Source organism: Oryzias melastigma, linkage group LG9 (genome assembly GCF_002922805.2).
Source record: "Oryzias melastigma strain HK-1 linkage group LG9, ASM292280v2, whole genome shotgun sequence".
Taxonomy (NCBI): Eukaryota; Metazoa; Chordata; class Actinopteri; order Beloniformes; family Adrianichthyidae; genus Oryzias; species Oryzias melastigma.
The window spans coordinates 30,724,654-30,740,667 of NC_050520.1; the positions used below are offsets into that span (position 1 = coordinate 30,724,654).

General features: G+C 37.7%; 2 protein-coding genes and 1 long non-coding RNA gene across 7 annotated transcripts in view; 1 reads left to right on the plus strand and 2 right to left on the minus strand.

Moving 5' to 3' along the window:
* Positions 1-534, minus strand: part of LOC112148600 — a 12,519-nt gene extending 11,985 nt beyond the window's left edge. Inside the window, exon 1 of one of the 3 annotated variants that reach the window (XR_004948466.1) lies at positions 410-534. This is a non-coding gene — a long non-coding RNA (uncharacterized LOC112148600). Of the gene's footprint in view, positions 1-132; positions 264-371 lie in introns of those variants that run through there. The other 2 variants (XR_002919642.2, XR_004948465.1) reach the window with 2 other exon arrangements.
* Positions 141-15,117, plus strand: rad9b (RAD9 checkpoint clamp component B). Of its 3 annotated transcripts, XM_024275839.2 has the most exons (12): positions 141-278; positions 465-535; positions 2,149-2,286; positions 2,436-2,550; positions 2,779-2,878; positions 3,207-3,313; positions 3,457-3,563; positions 4,488-4,552; positions 4,669-4,791; positions 13,203-13,233; positions 13,318-13,374; positions 14,772-15,117. In XM_024275839.2, exons 1-12 carry the CDS (start codon positions 245-247, stop codon positions 14,907-14,909), a joined length of 1,086 nt encoding a protein of 361 aa, XP_024131607.1. In that variant the 5' UTR covers positions 141-244; the 3' UTR covers positions 14,910-15,117. The 3 variants fall into 3 exon arrangements, with proteins under 3 accessions (XP_024131607.1, XP_024131606.1, XP_024131609.1); XM_024275838.2 differs by having other exon boundaries at positions 13,203-13,374; positions 14,772-15,115; XM_024275841.2 differs by lacking the exons at positions 13,203-13,233; positions 13,318-13,374; positions 14,772-15,117 and adding an exon at positions 9,289-9,346.
* LOC118599168 (zinc finger BED domain-containing protein) lies at positions 3,011-8,707 on the minus strand. The gene is made up of 5 exons (XM_036213699.1): positions 8,485-8,707; positions 8,298-8,403; positions 6,384-6,523; positions 6,241-6,294; positions 3,011-3,285 (listed from the first exon to the last, which is right to left on the minus strand). The coding sequence occupies exons 1-4, from the start codon at positions 8,551-8,553 to the stop codon at positions 6,250-6,252; spliced, it is 360 nt and encodes a 119-aa protein (XP_036069592.1). The 5' UTR covers positions 8,554-8,707; the 3' UTR covers positions 3,011-3,285; positions 6,241-6,249.
* Positions 15,118-16,014: the final 897 nt, after the last annotated feature.

The following is a 16,014-nucleotide window of genomic DNA, read 5'->3' on the forward strand; positions in this document are numbered from 1 at the left end:
TCAATCAATCGACACTTTCAGTTAACCTTTTAACTTATTTTTAGTGTCTTTTTACATCATTGACTTGATTTTCCCTTTGAAATTTTCAGCAAACTTTTATGTAAACCACAAGATGCTATGTGTTAACTGTACCTTTTTTTTTTTTTACGGCATTCGCACGTATTTGCTTAATGATCCTCTTCGCTTGCCATAAAAATCGACTCCGTCGGAATTGGACAGTCGATGCTCGGAGTCCGATTAGAACATGAAGTGTGTCATTGAAGGGAAAAATGTGAAAGGTAATAAACGCCACAAACCTGAACTGTGGCAGATATGTAAAAACAGTTTGACTAAACGTAGTTGAAACTAGCTCAAGAAACAAAGACGCTTACTTGTTAGTTAGCTTAAAATGAGCTTAAATAGCTTGAACCTTCGTGAATGTTCCAGTTGAAAGTGTTGCTAACTGCAGCTCTGCTGTCCTGCAGTGTTTGGGAGAGCCGTCCAGGCTCTGTCCAGGGTCGGAGACGAGCTGTGGTTGGACCCCACCGTGAAGGGAGTGAGGAGTGAAGTCAACGCCGTCACTGACAGACAGACACACAGAGAGATACACAGACAGACAGACACACAGACAGCAGCTTCAGTCACTGCTGAAGATTTCTGCTCAAACATGGAGTTAAACATCATTTCATTCACTCCAAATCCAGTTTGATTTGTTTTTAAAAAAACAAATTCATAAAATTAGTCATTTAAAATAAAAAATTGAATGAACACTAAAGACATTACAAAGAGTATTATTATAATTTAAGATAAATAGATTAAAGGAAAATCACTAAAATAATTGATACGTTTTTTTAATACAACCTCTTAATTTATTCATAATTAAAATGAATAATTATGCATTTTTCTCTCATTAACATATTGTTTAATTAACTTGAGAACTTTAACAATTTTTCATTTTATCAGTTATTTGATATATGGAATGATGGATGAACGTCCATCCATCATTCCATCGTTCCATCCCTCGTTCTATCCATCCCTCGTTCTATCCATCCATCGTTCCATCCATCCATCCATCATTCTGTCCATCCATCCATTGTTCTATCCATCCATCGTTCCATCCATCCATCATTCTATCCATCCATCGTTCCATCCATCCATCCATCATTCTGTCCATCCATCGTTCCATCCACCCATCATTCTATCCATCCATCGTTCCATCCATCCATCATTCTATCCATCTATCCATCCATCCATCAACCAATCCATCTATCCATCTTTCTATCTCTCCATCCATCGTTGCATCCATCCATCCATTGTTTTATCATCCATACATCGTTCTATCCATCCATCAATCCATCCGTCGTTCTATCCATCCATCGTTCCATCCATCCATCATTCTATCCATCCATCATTCTGTCCATCCTTCCATTGTTCTATCATCCATCCATTGATCTATCCATCGTTCCATCCATCCATCCTTCTATCCATCCATCCATCAACCAATCCATCTATCCATCTTTCTATCCCTCCATCCATCGTTGCATCCATCCATCCATTGTTATATCATCCATCCATCGTTCCATCCATCATTCTATCCATCCATCAATCCATCCTTCTATCCATCTGTCGTTCTATCATCCATCATTCTATCCATCCATCATTCTATCCATCTATCCATCCATCCATCATTCTATCCATCTATCCATCCATCCATATTTCTATCCATCCATTGCTCTATCCACGAATCCATTAGTTCTATCCATCCATCAATTGTTCCATCCACCCTCCATCCATCTTTCTATCCATCCATCAATTGTTCCATCCACCATCCATCCATCTTTCTATCCATCCATCGTTCCATCCATCCATCCATCTTTCTATCATCCATCCATCATTCAATCCATCCATCCATCATTCATTCATTTCATCCATTCACCGTTCTATCATCCATCCATCCTTCATCTATAAATATTTAATTTTTGTCGGTTTTCTAAGATTAAACCAAAGCAGATTTTTCATCAGAGGTAAATTCAAAGAAAATAAACCTTCAATGAGTTCTTCATCTCTTATTTTATTGACCATAAATCTATGGTTTTCTGGTGCTTTGAGAACATTTGTTGTGTTTAATTTGCTTTTCAAATCTGTCTTTTCATCCCATCTGTCTTAAAGCTGGCTCTCAGATCCGTGAGTTCTGCTCAGTCCGCCTACGCCTGCTTCATCTTTTCGCCGCTGTTCTTCCAGCAGTACAGCTTGGGAGGTGCGCCAAAGCAGAGCAGTGAAACCGTCAAATGCAAACTTCTGTTGAAGGTGTGTAAATCATGCAAACAAAGGATCTTTTCCCCAGAAGCTTAAAGGGCCTCTGTCACAGCTTTGCCTCTAAAACTGTTTTTAAGATGATGTAATTCATGACAATTTTCTGTTGCACCAAACTAAGTACTTTGAACGTATCTTCCAAGTCTCTGTTACCACTGTTCCGCTGTCTGACTTCCATTGAGCGCAACGTTGAATGCTGTCAAATATCAGTCAGTGCCTCCAGTGATTGGGTGGTTTTCCAGTTTTTCTGCAGACATGGTAAGAAAATCAATTACCTCTGTTGACACCTGATTTATCTCACCATTAAGGTCTGCAGAGACCCCATAAAAATACTGATAGCATGTTTTCCTCATAATGTAAATGGAGAACATTTGTAACGTGAAACATGCAGGATTGTTTTAGGAAAGTTTCACTTAGTAGTTGCTGTAGTTCTCATTATGAACACTTGATGGCAGCGTGCTCTAAATTCCCTCTTTTTTGTGACAGGCATTACCAAAACCCATAACCTACGTTTCCAGGAAAAAGAAGCTCTACAGGCAGAGTTTGCCTCTCGCCTATGCAGAAATGTGCTGAAAGCTCCTGCCAGGTTTGCTCCTCAGCAGACATGAATCCTTTACCTGCTGAACTCTACACAATATCTCACTTTCCTTTTAAGTATTGCAATAAACTCCTGGTTAGTTCAGGTCAGCCTTTTTATTTAAGCAGTAAGAAAACCAAGTTTGGTTCAGCAATCCAGTGTATTTATTAATGATATACCATCCTATGTGCATTTATACAATCAGATTCTTCTGAAACAAGCTTAGTTGAATCCCACTACTGTTCATAAACACAAATATCAGTGTAATAAAAAAGAATATAAACAAGTCCCTCCTTTGTGCTCCAGTTCATTTTGATGCATTTCTTTTTTCCTTCAGGCTTCTCGGTGACGTGGTGATGCACTTCCCGCTGTTTCAGGAGGAGATAACTCTGTCCACGACGCCACTGCGATTCAGCCTGAGAAATTATGAGGACAGCAGTGAAAGTGAGTTCAAGTTGTGACGCTTTTCTAGCTTCGATTGAACAGGAATCACCTACGGTAACACTGCACATCTACCTGGTGAAGTCTACAAAAGAATTCTCTGAAATGTTGCGTTTCTTAAAACCTCTGGTGTGTTTTTCCTGCAGGCCAAGTGAAGATGATGTACACAGAGATGTCCTTACACCCAGATGAGTTTGAACACTTTCAGGTCGACGTAGACTCTAAAATTACCTTCTGTCTAAAGGAGCTGAAGGTAATGAGATCCTATCATGGTCTTCCTTTTGACTCGTTACATAAATATGACTGTTATATATGCATTCATTCCTGGTTCTAGGAAAAAGACTTGAATAGACACTTAAGTGTCTTTAGAGCAGGGGTGTCAATCGCACAGGGGGCCAAAATCCAAAACACACCTTAGGTTGCGGGCCGGACAGGATCAACATTTATTGAACACTCTAAAGCTGAAATTTTAAAACTGTAACTTTTTAACATAATTATGAATAATAAAAAGTCAGGAATAATATTCCAGAACAAATCAACTTAAACCTTAAATAGCTTTCAATATTTTACTCTCCATAAAAATATATTTTGTCAAAACAAGTTAAAAAAGCGAAAGATAACATCGGGCAATTAATAACAATAAAAATAAAATGATCTGGAGGGCCGGATCCGGCCTCCGGGCCTCGACTTTGACACATGCTTTAGGAGGTTTGTTCAATTACATTTAATACTTTAATTGTTAGTAACTTGAAAATTATGCTGATTGTCATTTGCATCGAATAGAAAAATCATTTCCACCTTGATATTTCCTGCGGACTGCCTGCATGCCCCATACAGTCACCCATGAGGGGGATTGAGGCTAAATCTCATCTTAAAAACTGCCAAATGTTGTCAAGTTCTTTTCTTTTATACATTTTAGAAACTGACCTTAAAATCCTGGATTAGCAGATTTTGTAGCTATGCAGCCAATGAGGCATAACTGGGATTAAGACCCAGAACTCTTACCTGTACTATCTGAAGACGCCTCACCTATCCACTCCACCTTCTCTTGTGGAATGGATCAGAAATCGGACTTTAGGCTTCAGCCAGGCTCAGACTACACTTGATGCTTTTCTTCCTTGAAATTGACTGAATCGTCACCTAAAAGTTTCATTTCTAAACTGCCATTTCCTTTCAGGGTTTCTTGTCCTTCACAGAGTCGCATTGCCTTCCAGTGTCGGTTCACTTTGACTCTGCAGGAAAGTGAGTTGCTGCTGCTCTAATTAAGACAGACTTTCACCCTTAATATCCTCATCATGTATGACAGAGCCTTAAAAGGGAGATTTCTCTACAAATGAGTCATTTTTATCTGAGTGCAGGCCTGTGTGCTTTTCTGTGGAGGATCTGCTCTTTGAGGCCACTGTGGTTCTGGCTACTCTGACAGACCCTGAAAGCACCGACTCCATCCAACCTGCAGGGACTCAGGTCCACGCAACATCCAGGTACCAAATACTGCCCCCATTGTTTACAAATTCAGGTCTTTATTTTGGAAAAGACCAGTTTCTCTTCAGATCTACAGACAGAACGTCAAAAATCTTCACATTCTCTTATTCAATCAAGACGGGGTTTTGCTGTTTTAATTCTCTAAGAGGCTAATCTGACAATGTAAGGTAAAGGGTCAAACGTAAGGCATGCAAGGTCATGTAAATCGCCTCTGCTCTACTACACTGTCCTCTCCAGCTTTACTACCAAAGTGACCAACCAAATTCCTGAATCAACTATATTTACTTATTTACAGTTTTATTTTCATTCAAATATCATTCTGTTCAAAACCAGGCTGACAAATACTTTCCACGCAACTTGCAGCAGTCCCCAACCTGTTTTTACGGCATCCGTCTCTTTTTCTTTAGATTCCAGTTTTCTTTTAAATAGGGCAGGGAATTGATTTAAAAAAAATTAACAAATTAATTGCAAATCTGGAAAAAAATTGTTCGCGATTAATCGCTATTAATTTTTTGTTACAGTATTATGGTATTTGCCACTTATTGTTTTTATATGTATACATACACACATTTATACATATATATCTCTCGTGTGCTCTTATGGGGTCCAGATGACCCCACTTTTAATGTAAACAATGTCGTCACAAAAACTCTATCAACTCTAGACACTTTTATGAAGTTTTTGAGTTTAAAGGAGATGCTGAGCTGGTGAGGTGTATCTCCGCACAGCAGAGCGCGGAGAGGGAGCTTCCATCCGCACTCCCCCTCTAGAGCGCGGAGAGGGAGCGCGGAGAGGGAGCTTCCCTCCGCACTCCCTCTCTAGAGCGCGGAGAGGGAGCGTGGACAGCGTTCTCCCTCCTCTCTCCATTTCACTGCATGGAGAAATTGCAGCAGCTGACTCAAAAGCGGCTGACAAAAATCCTGATATGCTGAAGAAGATAATCACAGAGGATAATTATTATCCGGAGCAGGTGTTTATCATTTGTTGAAGGTGGAAGCGCGCACTCTTGATTTTAGGGCCCAGAGACTGCTCATCTGCGTCATAAAGTACACCGTCGCTTCAGTACAGTCTTTTTTTCTTAATTTAAAAAAAAAAAAAAACTCTTGAGCACTACTCCAATGCTCTTTAGTAAACGTTTCAAAAGTATGATTAGAAGTGTTTTTTAACAGACATCCTTCGGCTGCAGGGGTGGGGTGTTCTCCATATTCGCGGAAGCCTCCGGTCCCTAACCCCCACAAATAAGGGGGAATACTGCATTTCTTTTAAATAGTGAAGTAGGATGTTTTGGTTAGTAAGAAACAGGCCTAGTTGGCTCTTTTAGTGATAAAGGTCACAGACCCCTGGTATAAACAACACTATAATCAGTCTTCTGAATTTGTCACTGCCTTTTAACAGTTTAGTATTAGGTTAAACACAAGGAAGTTAGGAACAAAGTGTCATTAGCTCACCTTTTCCTTCTACTTGACATTTGTAGACTTTTCTCCCACCATAGACTTCAATGCCTTGAGAGGGGCGAATATGGCAAGTGTTAAATTGCAAGTAAAAGCTGTAAAAAACAAACATCTTAGCAATCAGTAATGATTCTTTTTACCCGTTTAGTTGGTAAAATATATGTTGGGTCAAGTAAATCAACAAAGTCTCTAAATCCTTCATCCTCTACCACTGAAAAGGGCTGACTGTCCTTGATCACCATGTCAACCAGAGCCTCGTCTAATAGCTGTTTCCTGGCATCTGAAAGAATAGGAAAATAGGTTAAATCCTTCAGTCATAACACTGCTTCTTGAAACACATGTAGCAAGAAATTATTTGATGGTAGAGTTCTTGGATACAATATACATTATTTAATAAGTAATTGCAGCATCTCAAACACAGCTTAATAAACAGGTATTCAAATCTACACCTTCTCCTGTCAATATAACACACTTTTTCCCTTTCAGAAATTCATTTTTACTTAAGCTGTGTGTTAATAGTTTATGTAGCTCTGTGTACACAACTATTCTATAGCCGTTTTAGACTCCATACTCTTGTATACCCAGTGTTAGGAATAACTTATTACAAAAGTAAACTACTGCAGTAAAAAGTTATTTCCCTACATCAGGGGTGTCAAACTCAATCGCACAAGGGACCAAAATCCAAAACAATCCTTAGGTTGCGCGCCGCACAGTTTTGCTAATAGTTCAGCTGCATTTTTTGATTTTTGGCTAACTTAGGGTTTTTTTCATTTTTAGGCTAATTTGGCATTTAACTAATGTTTTAGCTGGTTATCAGCTTCAGCGTTTTCAGCTATCAGCTTCAGCCTTTTAAGCTATCAATTTCAGCATCTTCAACCATCAGTACTAGCATCTTCAGCGGACAAATTCAGCTAACAGCATTCACACTAGCATTATCACAGGTAATGTTGTATATCTAGTTTTTGGTTAGTTAAAGCTAATAATGGTTAAGATCTGTGCTTTATTACATCCTGTTTGCACATGACCCAATTAGTCGACTAATCGCAAAAAATTATCTGTGATTAGTCGACTATTAAAATATTCCTTTGTGGCAGCACTATTGGCCTGCCCAGCGTATTTTTTACTTTACTAACAAGCTTTTGTCCAAATTGCTTTTTTTTCGTCTGGTACTGATTTACAACAATTTAAACAAAGAAATATGAATGCAATATTGAGCTACATTTTCTTAATATCTATCAACAGAAAAGGCCCACAAGAACATGTTAAAAGCAAAATTTTCATTGGATTGGGTCTGTAATAGCTAACTTTTTAGCTCTCTTTATAGCTATCGTTTTTTTACAGATGTCTCTGTCTTGGTCAGGGCAGTAATTTAGTGAGAAGCATTGAATGGACTACAACAGAGTTTTGGATGGGTGGTTTTACTCTTTTTACATCCGTCTTGGGACAACTTCAGACTATACAGCCATTTTCTGACTGTAATTATCACAGTTCTAGGAGTCTGTGAATGCACCGGTAATGAAGTTACCACCCTCAACAATTTTGAGACAATTTAGAAATTAAAATTTTGAGTTTGAAACCTAAAAAAAATAAAAAATTTAAGCGGAAAATAGTCAAGTTTATTTTAGGATAGCAAAACATTTTGGATGATTTTATTTATTTTTTTAGACCAATAACCAATAATTATTTTCAATTTTTATTTGGGTTTCAAATATTTAATGGCCCCAAAACAATTCCATAAAATACAGGTCTCATTTATTATATTGCAATTTGTGAGAGTAATTTGGAAAAAGTTATGGGGTTACTTTTGGACAAAAAAAACAAGTCATTTATAATGTGGCTTAGTTTGGAAGTAACTTGCACTACAAGTTATTGTTGCAACAATAACTAAAATGAGGACAACATTTTTTAGACAAACGATGACTACATTTGTCTTGTCTTGCCACACCCAAAAAAGCACTTTTATCATCAAAGGTGTGTTTTCTTTTAGCACATGTTCCCAGTCGTGACTCTGCTGAAAGACTGTATCATCCAGCTCTGCACACACACACACATACCGTTGCTCGATCTGTCTCCAGGCTCATGGAAAGACCGGTAATGTCTGATCATGGACGACGTGTTGTTGTTGTACCCGACCTCTTTGTCACAAATTCGACATTTCACCTTAAAGCAAATGTAAACAACACGTGAGCAGAAATCCAGCAGCTCAGTCAGTCTGCATCCGACACACATCCCAGACGTTACCTTGGTGGGAGAAATCATGTCAAAATACTCCCACGTGGGTGAAAACTTTCTTTTGGGTCCCGCTTCCATAGCAGGCACGTAGCAGTTCTGCAGACCACTTCACCACAGCGCCAAGCAAACCAAAAATACGTTCACATTTACCAGAAGAGCTGCATAAAGGACCAAAACACGTCTCGCAGGCCAAGAATGCCGTCGTGACGTCAAGCGTTGGATCTACGCTGCCACGCCCACGCTGCGGCTCGACGCTCTACCCGGAAGTGATGAGCTCAGTACATTAACAAGTGGCCTTTTTTAGATAGAAATAAATGGAACGCAATCTTTTTATTACCATATAAATATGTTATTTCTAACAAAATCAAATATTTTTTTCAAGATTGTACATGGATATTACCTAGTAAAACATTATATTTGTCGTTTTTCCCCAATATTTGTAATAAGTATTCTTTCTGTCAGGAAGATGGAGAGGATTTAGGCAAGGCAAGTTTATTTGTATAGCACATTTCATGTACAGAGACAATTCAAAGTGCTTTACATAAAACATTAAAAGAAACAATCAAAAGAAATAGTAAAAATGTGATCATTAAAATAAAATTAAAAGAAACTAAAAAGATTTTAATTTAAAACAAGCATAGATAAACAGTGCGGACGTAAACTTTTGAATACATATTAATCAAATGCAACTGAGAACAGGTGAGTCTTTAACCTGGATTTAAATACACTGAGTGTTTCAGCAGATCTAATGTTTTCTGGAAGTCTACTCCAAATCTGGTGCATAGAAGCTGAATGCAGCTTCTCCATGTTTAGTTCTGACTCTAGGAACTGATAAAAGACCGGATCCAGATGACCGGAGAGGTCTGGCTGGTACATACTGGGTCAGGAGGTCAGTCATGTATTTTGGTGCTAAACCATTCAAAGCTTTATAAACCAGTAACAGAACTTTAAAGTCTATCCTCTGACAGACAGGTAACCAGTGTAAAGACCTCAGAACTGGACTGATGTGGTCTACTTTCTTGGTCCTTGTGAGAACCCGAGCAGCAGAGTTCTGAATAAGCTGCAGTTTCCTGATGGATTTTTTTGGTAGTCCTGTAAAAACACTGTTACAGTAATCAAGTCGACTAAAGATGAAAGCATGCACTAGTTTCTCCAGGTCCTGCTTAGACATCAGATCTTTAATCCTTGAGATATTTTTGAGATGATAATAGGCTGATTTAGTGACTGCCTTAATGTGTTTATCAAAATTTAAGTCTGTGTCTATCACTACACCCAAGTTTCTGGCCTGGTTGGTAGTTTTTAGTTGAATAGATTGAAGCTCTGTAGTGACGTCTAACCTTTTTTCTTTAGCCCCAAAGACAATAACCTCAGTTTTGTTTTTGTTTAATTGAAGTAAGTTGTGACACATCCAGTCATTAATGTCCTCAATGCATTTACCAAGAGCCTGTACAGGGCCTCGGTCTCCTGGTGTCAGTCTAATATATATCTGTGTGTCATCTGCATAGCTATGGTAACTAATGTTGTTGTTCTTTATAACCTGGGCCAGTGGGAGCATGTAGATGTTAAATAGAAGTGGTCCCAGGATGGAGCCTTGGGGCACTCCACATGTAATTTCTATTGGCTCAGAAGTGAAGTTACCAATTGACACAAAATATTTCCTGTTTTCTAAGTACGTTTTGAACCAGTTTAGTACTGGCCCAGTGAGACCCACCCAGTTTTCCAGTCGTCTGAGTAGTATTGCGTGGTCGACTGTATCAAACGCAGCACTGAGATCCAGTAAAACTAGCACTGACATATTTCCACTGTCTGTATTCAAACGTATGTCATTAGTCACTTTGGTCAGAGCCGTTTCAGTGCTGTGGTTCTGTCTGAAGCCGGACTGGAAGACATCATAGCAGTTGTTATTTATTAGGAATTCATTTAACTGATGGAAAACAGCTTTTTCAATGATCTTACTTAAAAATGGCAGGTTTGATATCGGTCTGTAGTTGTTCATTTGAGTTTTGTCTAGACTGTCCTTTTTTAGGAGAGGTTTGATTACAGCTGTTTTCAGTGGTTCTGGGAAAACACCAGATGTTAATGACAAGTTGACAATCTGGAGCAGGGCTGGTTCCAGGATCTTTGAAACTTTTTTGAAAAAGCTTGTGGGTAGAATATCCAGACAGCAGGAGGAGGAGTTCAGTTGACATAGAATGTCCTGCAGTTCTTTACTGTTTATGGGTTGAAACTGAGCCATTGGGTTTATACTGGTTTCTAGTGGATAGGGTTCATATCCTGAACTTGTAGTTGATGAAACAATTGTTTGTCTAATGTTTATGATTTTGTCCCTGAAGAATTTGGCAAAGTCATTACAGGCTTTGGTGGAGTAAAGTTCTGGTGCTACTGACACAGGGGGTTTTGTCAACCTGTCGACTATATTAAATAAGGCCCGAGCATTATGGGAGTTTTGGGTAATAATTTCAGAAAAATAGGACTTTCTTGCATTGCTCAGTTGTAAATTATATAAGTGAAGTTTCTCTTTATAGATGTCATAATCTACCTGTAGTTTAGATTTTCGCCATCTGCGTTCAGATTTCCGACATTCTCTTTTTCCGTTCTTTACCAGAATGGAATTTCTCCATGGAGATTTTTTCCTACCAGAGATCACCTTCACCTTACTAGGAGCAATACTATCCATGATATTTGACATGTTGGAATTAAAGCTATTAACAAGTTCATTGACTGAATCCCCCGAGAGGGGAGGAGTCAGTGAGAAAATCTGGTTGAACATCTCACTAGTATTTTCAGTTATATACCGTTTTGTGATCTCCTCCCTCAAAACATTTGTGTGTACTGGAATTGTGCTCTCACAGAAAACACAGCAGTGATCAGACAGACCTAAATCACATACAGTAACCTTAGAGATGTTCAGACCTTTGGAAATCAATAAATCAAGAATATTCCCTCTGTTGTGTGTGGGCTCTGTTACATGTTGAGTCAACCCGAAATTGTCCAGAGTGTTTATCAGGTCCTTAGTAGCTTTGTTCTCAAGATTTCCATAATGGATGTTAAAATCTCCAGCCATGATTATACAGTCAAAATCAAGACAAATTATAGACAGCAGTTCACTAAACTCAAGGTTAAATTCTGGATTATATCTAGGTGGTCGATAGATATTGATAAATATTGTTTTGAGTGAGGCCTTCAGCTGTAGGGCTACATATTCAAAACATGGAAAGTTTCCAAAAGATAACTTTTTACACTGAAACATTTCATTGAACAAAACTGCAACCCCCCCGCCCTTTCTGCTTGTTCTTTCCTCACTGATAACACCATAATTGGGAGGAGCTGACTCTGTGAGAACTGCTCCCCTACTATTCTCATCTAACCAGGTTTCAACTAAAAACATAAAATCAACTTTGTTCTCAGTGATAAAATCATTAATTAAAAATGTTTTTCCTGCTAAAGACCTGACATTTAAAAGTGCTAACTTGAGAGGTCTAGGAGTAATAATATTTTCATTTACCTTCTGTTTCTGGAAATGCGCAGAGGAAATGTTTACCTCTTTTAAAGTCCTTTGTTTGCGTTTTGGTCAGATTACATTCCTCCTGTTGGTGACAAGTACAGAAACGGTGTGTGTTTCTAGAGAAACTTTTTTTCTTTTGGAAGGACATGCAATTTTACCTAACAAGTATGTTTGGAATATTTATTTATCTAAACACATTATTTTATTTATGTTTAATGATTCAATTTCCATTCCAATGAAGCATATAACCTTATAATTTTGGCAAAATATTGTATTCATAAGAAAAAAATGTTTTAAAAAATCCCCCTTTTAAACAATTTAAAAGAAAAAGATCTTAAATTGTATCTGTCCTCTATAAAAAAAAGTAAAAATATATAAAAGGAAATTAACACAAACAATTAGACTATTAAAACTTTTTAAATGTATTCCTTCCAATTGAGCAGGCCCCACACTTTCTTTTATTTTTATCTCTTTTTTAATATTTTTCATTGTTTTTTTCTGTTTCTGGAATCTCTCAAGTATTGTACTAAATATTGTACTGACATTGTGTTTGAAAAAAAAAACATTTGAAAACATTATAATCAATGTGTATAGTGAGGAATAGGGTTGAAATAACCCCTGCTCGTTCTCCAGCTTTTCCTGCTTCACCTTCTGGCTAAATACCAGGATGTGGAATCAGCTGAGTGATGGCATGATGAACTGTAGAGGCATTCTGGAGCCAGATCAGGTCTTTTAAATGGATCATGATTTTAAAAACCTAAACTTGACCAAAAACAAAACAAGCATTTTTCTGAAGTGGCCTGAAGGATTTCTTTTTTGAACCCTCTTGAACAGCTGCAAGTATGTCTCACCTTAGAAAAGAGTATTTAAGAACACTACAACCATATGTACACAAAAAGTGAAGCCGTATGTTTGAAGTTTGCTTTTTATATACTGTATGTAAAACTCACGTACTCATCAGAACTGTTTAAACGTCTCTATTTAATGATTTTAAAGACTATTAAGGATTCATATTATATAAAAATATTAATTGTTTTGATGCTAGTATTTAAACCTCTGCTGTTGCTCCATTTTCTCAGTGAGAATCCATGAAAGTGATGTCACTAAGCACAGAATTATCTTGAACTATGAGAGTTTTTGCTGACCGGGATTTATCTGTACAGAGTAAAGTTTTGCAATTTCAGGTCATTAAAAAGTACTGATACTAGGTTTGTGTTTCCAGATGTGTGGATGTCGCTGCCCTCCATGTGAAGGCATGTGAAGGACACAGCAGATCAGCCAGTATCAGAGGCAGCACTGTCAGCCCCCATCCTGACCCGATTGCTCCTCTGCCTCAGACTCACCGAGCTGATGAAGAATCTGCAAGTGTCAATGCAAGTCCAGCTTCCTCTGTGGTATGGACAGATGTTTTCTGGGGTCTTTGTTTCTTTTTCTGGATGACTAATTAATTCAGGGGTCCTCAATATTTTTCTAGTTAGGGCCACTTAACATTTTTCATCTCTGATTTGGGGCTGGGGTCAGTTTGTAGGCTAACAAAAGTGTAACAATCACAGCCTAAACATAAAGATTTATGGTTTTCCCGAAATTCACACATAGCCAAATTTTAAATAATTCATTTATGTAATCTTCACCAGAAAATGAATACTAGACATTTTAAAAACTAGATATATTCCTGTAATAATGCTGGTGTGAATGTGGCCGCCGAAAATGCTAGTACTGATAGCTGAAGATGCTGAAATTAATAGCTAAAAACGCTAAAGCTGATAACTGAAAGCTAATAGCTGAAAACACTGAAGCAGGCAGTTAGCTAAAATACCAACGAGGTGCCAAATTAGCCAAAAAAAAATCCAAATTAGCCAAAATGACTAGCATGAGGCTGAAATATTAGCTAAACTCTGAAATAGCTTAAAAAAACAAAAAAAAAACCTAATTTAGCCAAAATATCTAGTATGTAGCTCAAATATTAGCTGAACTCCCAATTAGCCCAAAAATTGTAAAATGTGTAATTTATCCAAAATAGCTAGCATAAAGCTAAAATATTAGCTAAACTCCAAGTTAGCCTTTAAAACTGAAAAAAGCCTAATTTAGCCAAAACAGCTAACTTGTAGTTGAAATATTAGCTATACTCAAAATTAGCCCCAAAAAAACTGGTGAAATGTCTAATTTAGCCAAAACAGCTAGCATAAAGCTAAAATATTAGCTACACTCCAAATTAGCCTTTAAAACTGAAAAAAACCTAATTTAGCCAAAACAGCTTTTATAAGACAAAAAGCTATAGGATAAAAGAGCCAAATATTTTATTAGCTGAATGAGCTAAATAGCTGAAAGAGCTGAAGAGGTATGGACATCCAAAAAACATGCTGATGAAAAATAATAATAAAGAAAAAGTCTCCCGTCATAGTTCAGACATTTTATGTGGGTCTCGATCTGCCAGATTGAGAAAAAAAATGCGTCTCTGATAGTGTTTGGGGGGCCAGGTATCTTATGGAGGAGGGCCGAATCCAGCCCGTGGGCCGTAGTTTGGGGACCCTTGATTTAATTAAGTTGATACTTTCATCTGCAGTTTTTTTAAGTCCTCCAAAGATGAATAAACTATTCAGTTTCATCTAGCAAGGCTTTCTTTTCTTCCTTTAAAAATATTTTCCTGTTTTTGTTCTGTGTTAAATACATGTGAACGAGCGAATAGGGAATGTTTTAAGACAAGAGTAAAAATTCTTGCAAATCCAAATGCTACAAAAATGAAAAGTAAAAAAAAAACACTAAACCTGAAGGTAACTTGTTTTGTCTGCAGATCTGCGCTCTTCTGTTCAAGGCCGTGTCCTCAGAGCAGGATGACGGCGTTTGTGCTGCTACTCCGCCTGTTCTGGCCGGTGACACCGATGATGAGGAAATGATGGAGGAGCTCTGTCCAAGAAGCCCTTCACCGTGAGAGCCGTTAAGATAGGTCCTCTGTTCTGACTTGTTCTTTCTGCTAAATTCACATTTAGTTTGAGTTTTTTCTCCATTACCAACGCTTTGCCTTTTACTAACTTCAGGCAGGTAGCTTCAAATATTTAGGATGAGGATCTCCTACTTTGATCATTTAGCTTTTCAAAATGTTCATTAATTAAAAGTGAAAAGTATTCATAAAAGTTTGGAGTGTTGTTGATTTCACCAACAGACATTTTATGCCAGCAAATAATCAAATGCCAAAGGAATGTGGGACTAACCCACACAAAGAACAAACTGTCCTTGAGCATTATCGGTGTCTGGCATGCGGAGCGGTTCAGCAGGAGAACGCTGCACACAGCCAGATGTGATAAACCTCAGTGTGAAAAGCAGCCTTGGATGGTTTTGAGCAGCTTGTGGGAAGACCACCCCCCCAGCTGTGTGCTGGTTGTCTTCCACACATGATGTCACAAGTGTCAAAGTCAAGGCCCGAGGGCCGGATCCGGACCTCCAGGTAATTCTATCCGGCCCTCCAGATCATTTTATTTTACCGTTATTAATGGCCCGATGTTATCTTGCATTCATTTCTAACTTGTACCATTTTGGCAAAATATATTTTTATGGAGAGTAAAGTATTTAAGTTGATTTATTCTGGAGTAATATTCCTGCCTTTTTATTACTCATAATTATGTTAAAAAGTTACAGTTTTAAAGATTTGGATTCTGTTAGCTTTTTGGACTATTTTGTCATTTACTAAGATTTTTAAGATATTTTGGAGTTTAGCTAATATTTTAGTTACATGCTAGCTGTTTTGGCTAACCTAGTTTTTTGTTGTTGTTATTTAGGGTAATTTTTCATTTAGCTAATATTTTAGCTAACTATCAGCTTCAGTGTTTTCAGCCATCAGCCTCACGATTTCAGCATCTTCAGCTACCAAATTCAACTTACAGCATTCACACTAGCATTATCACAGGTAATATTATGTAAAATTATGTTAAAAAGTTACGGTTTTAAAGATTTAAAAATGTAGTTTTAGAGTGTCCAATACATTGTCATCCTGTTCTTCCTGAGGTGTGTTTTGGATTTTGGCCCTTTGTGAGACCGAG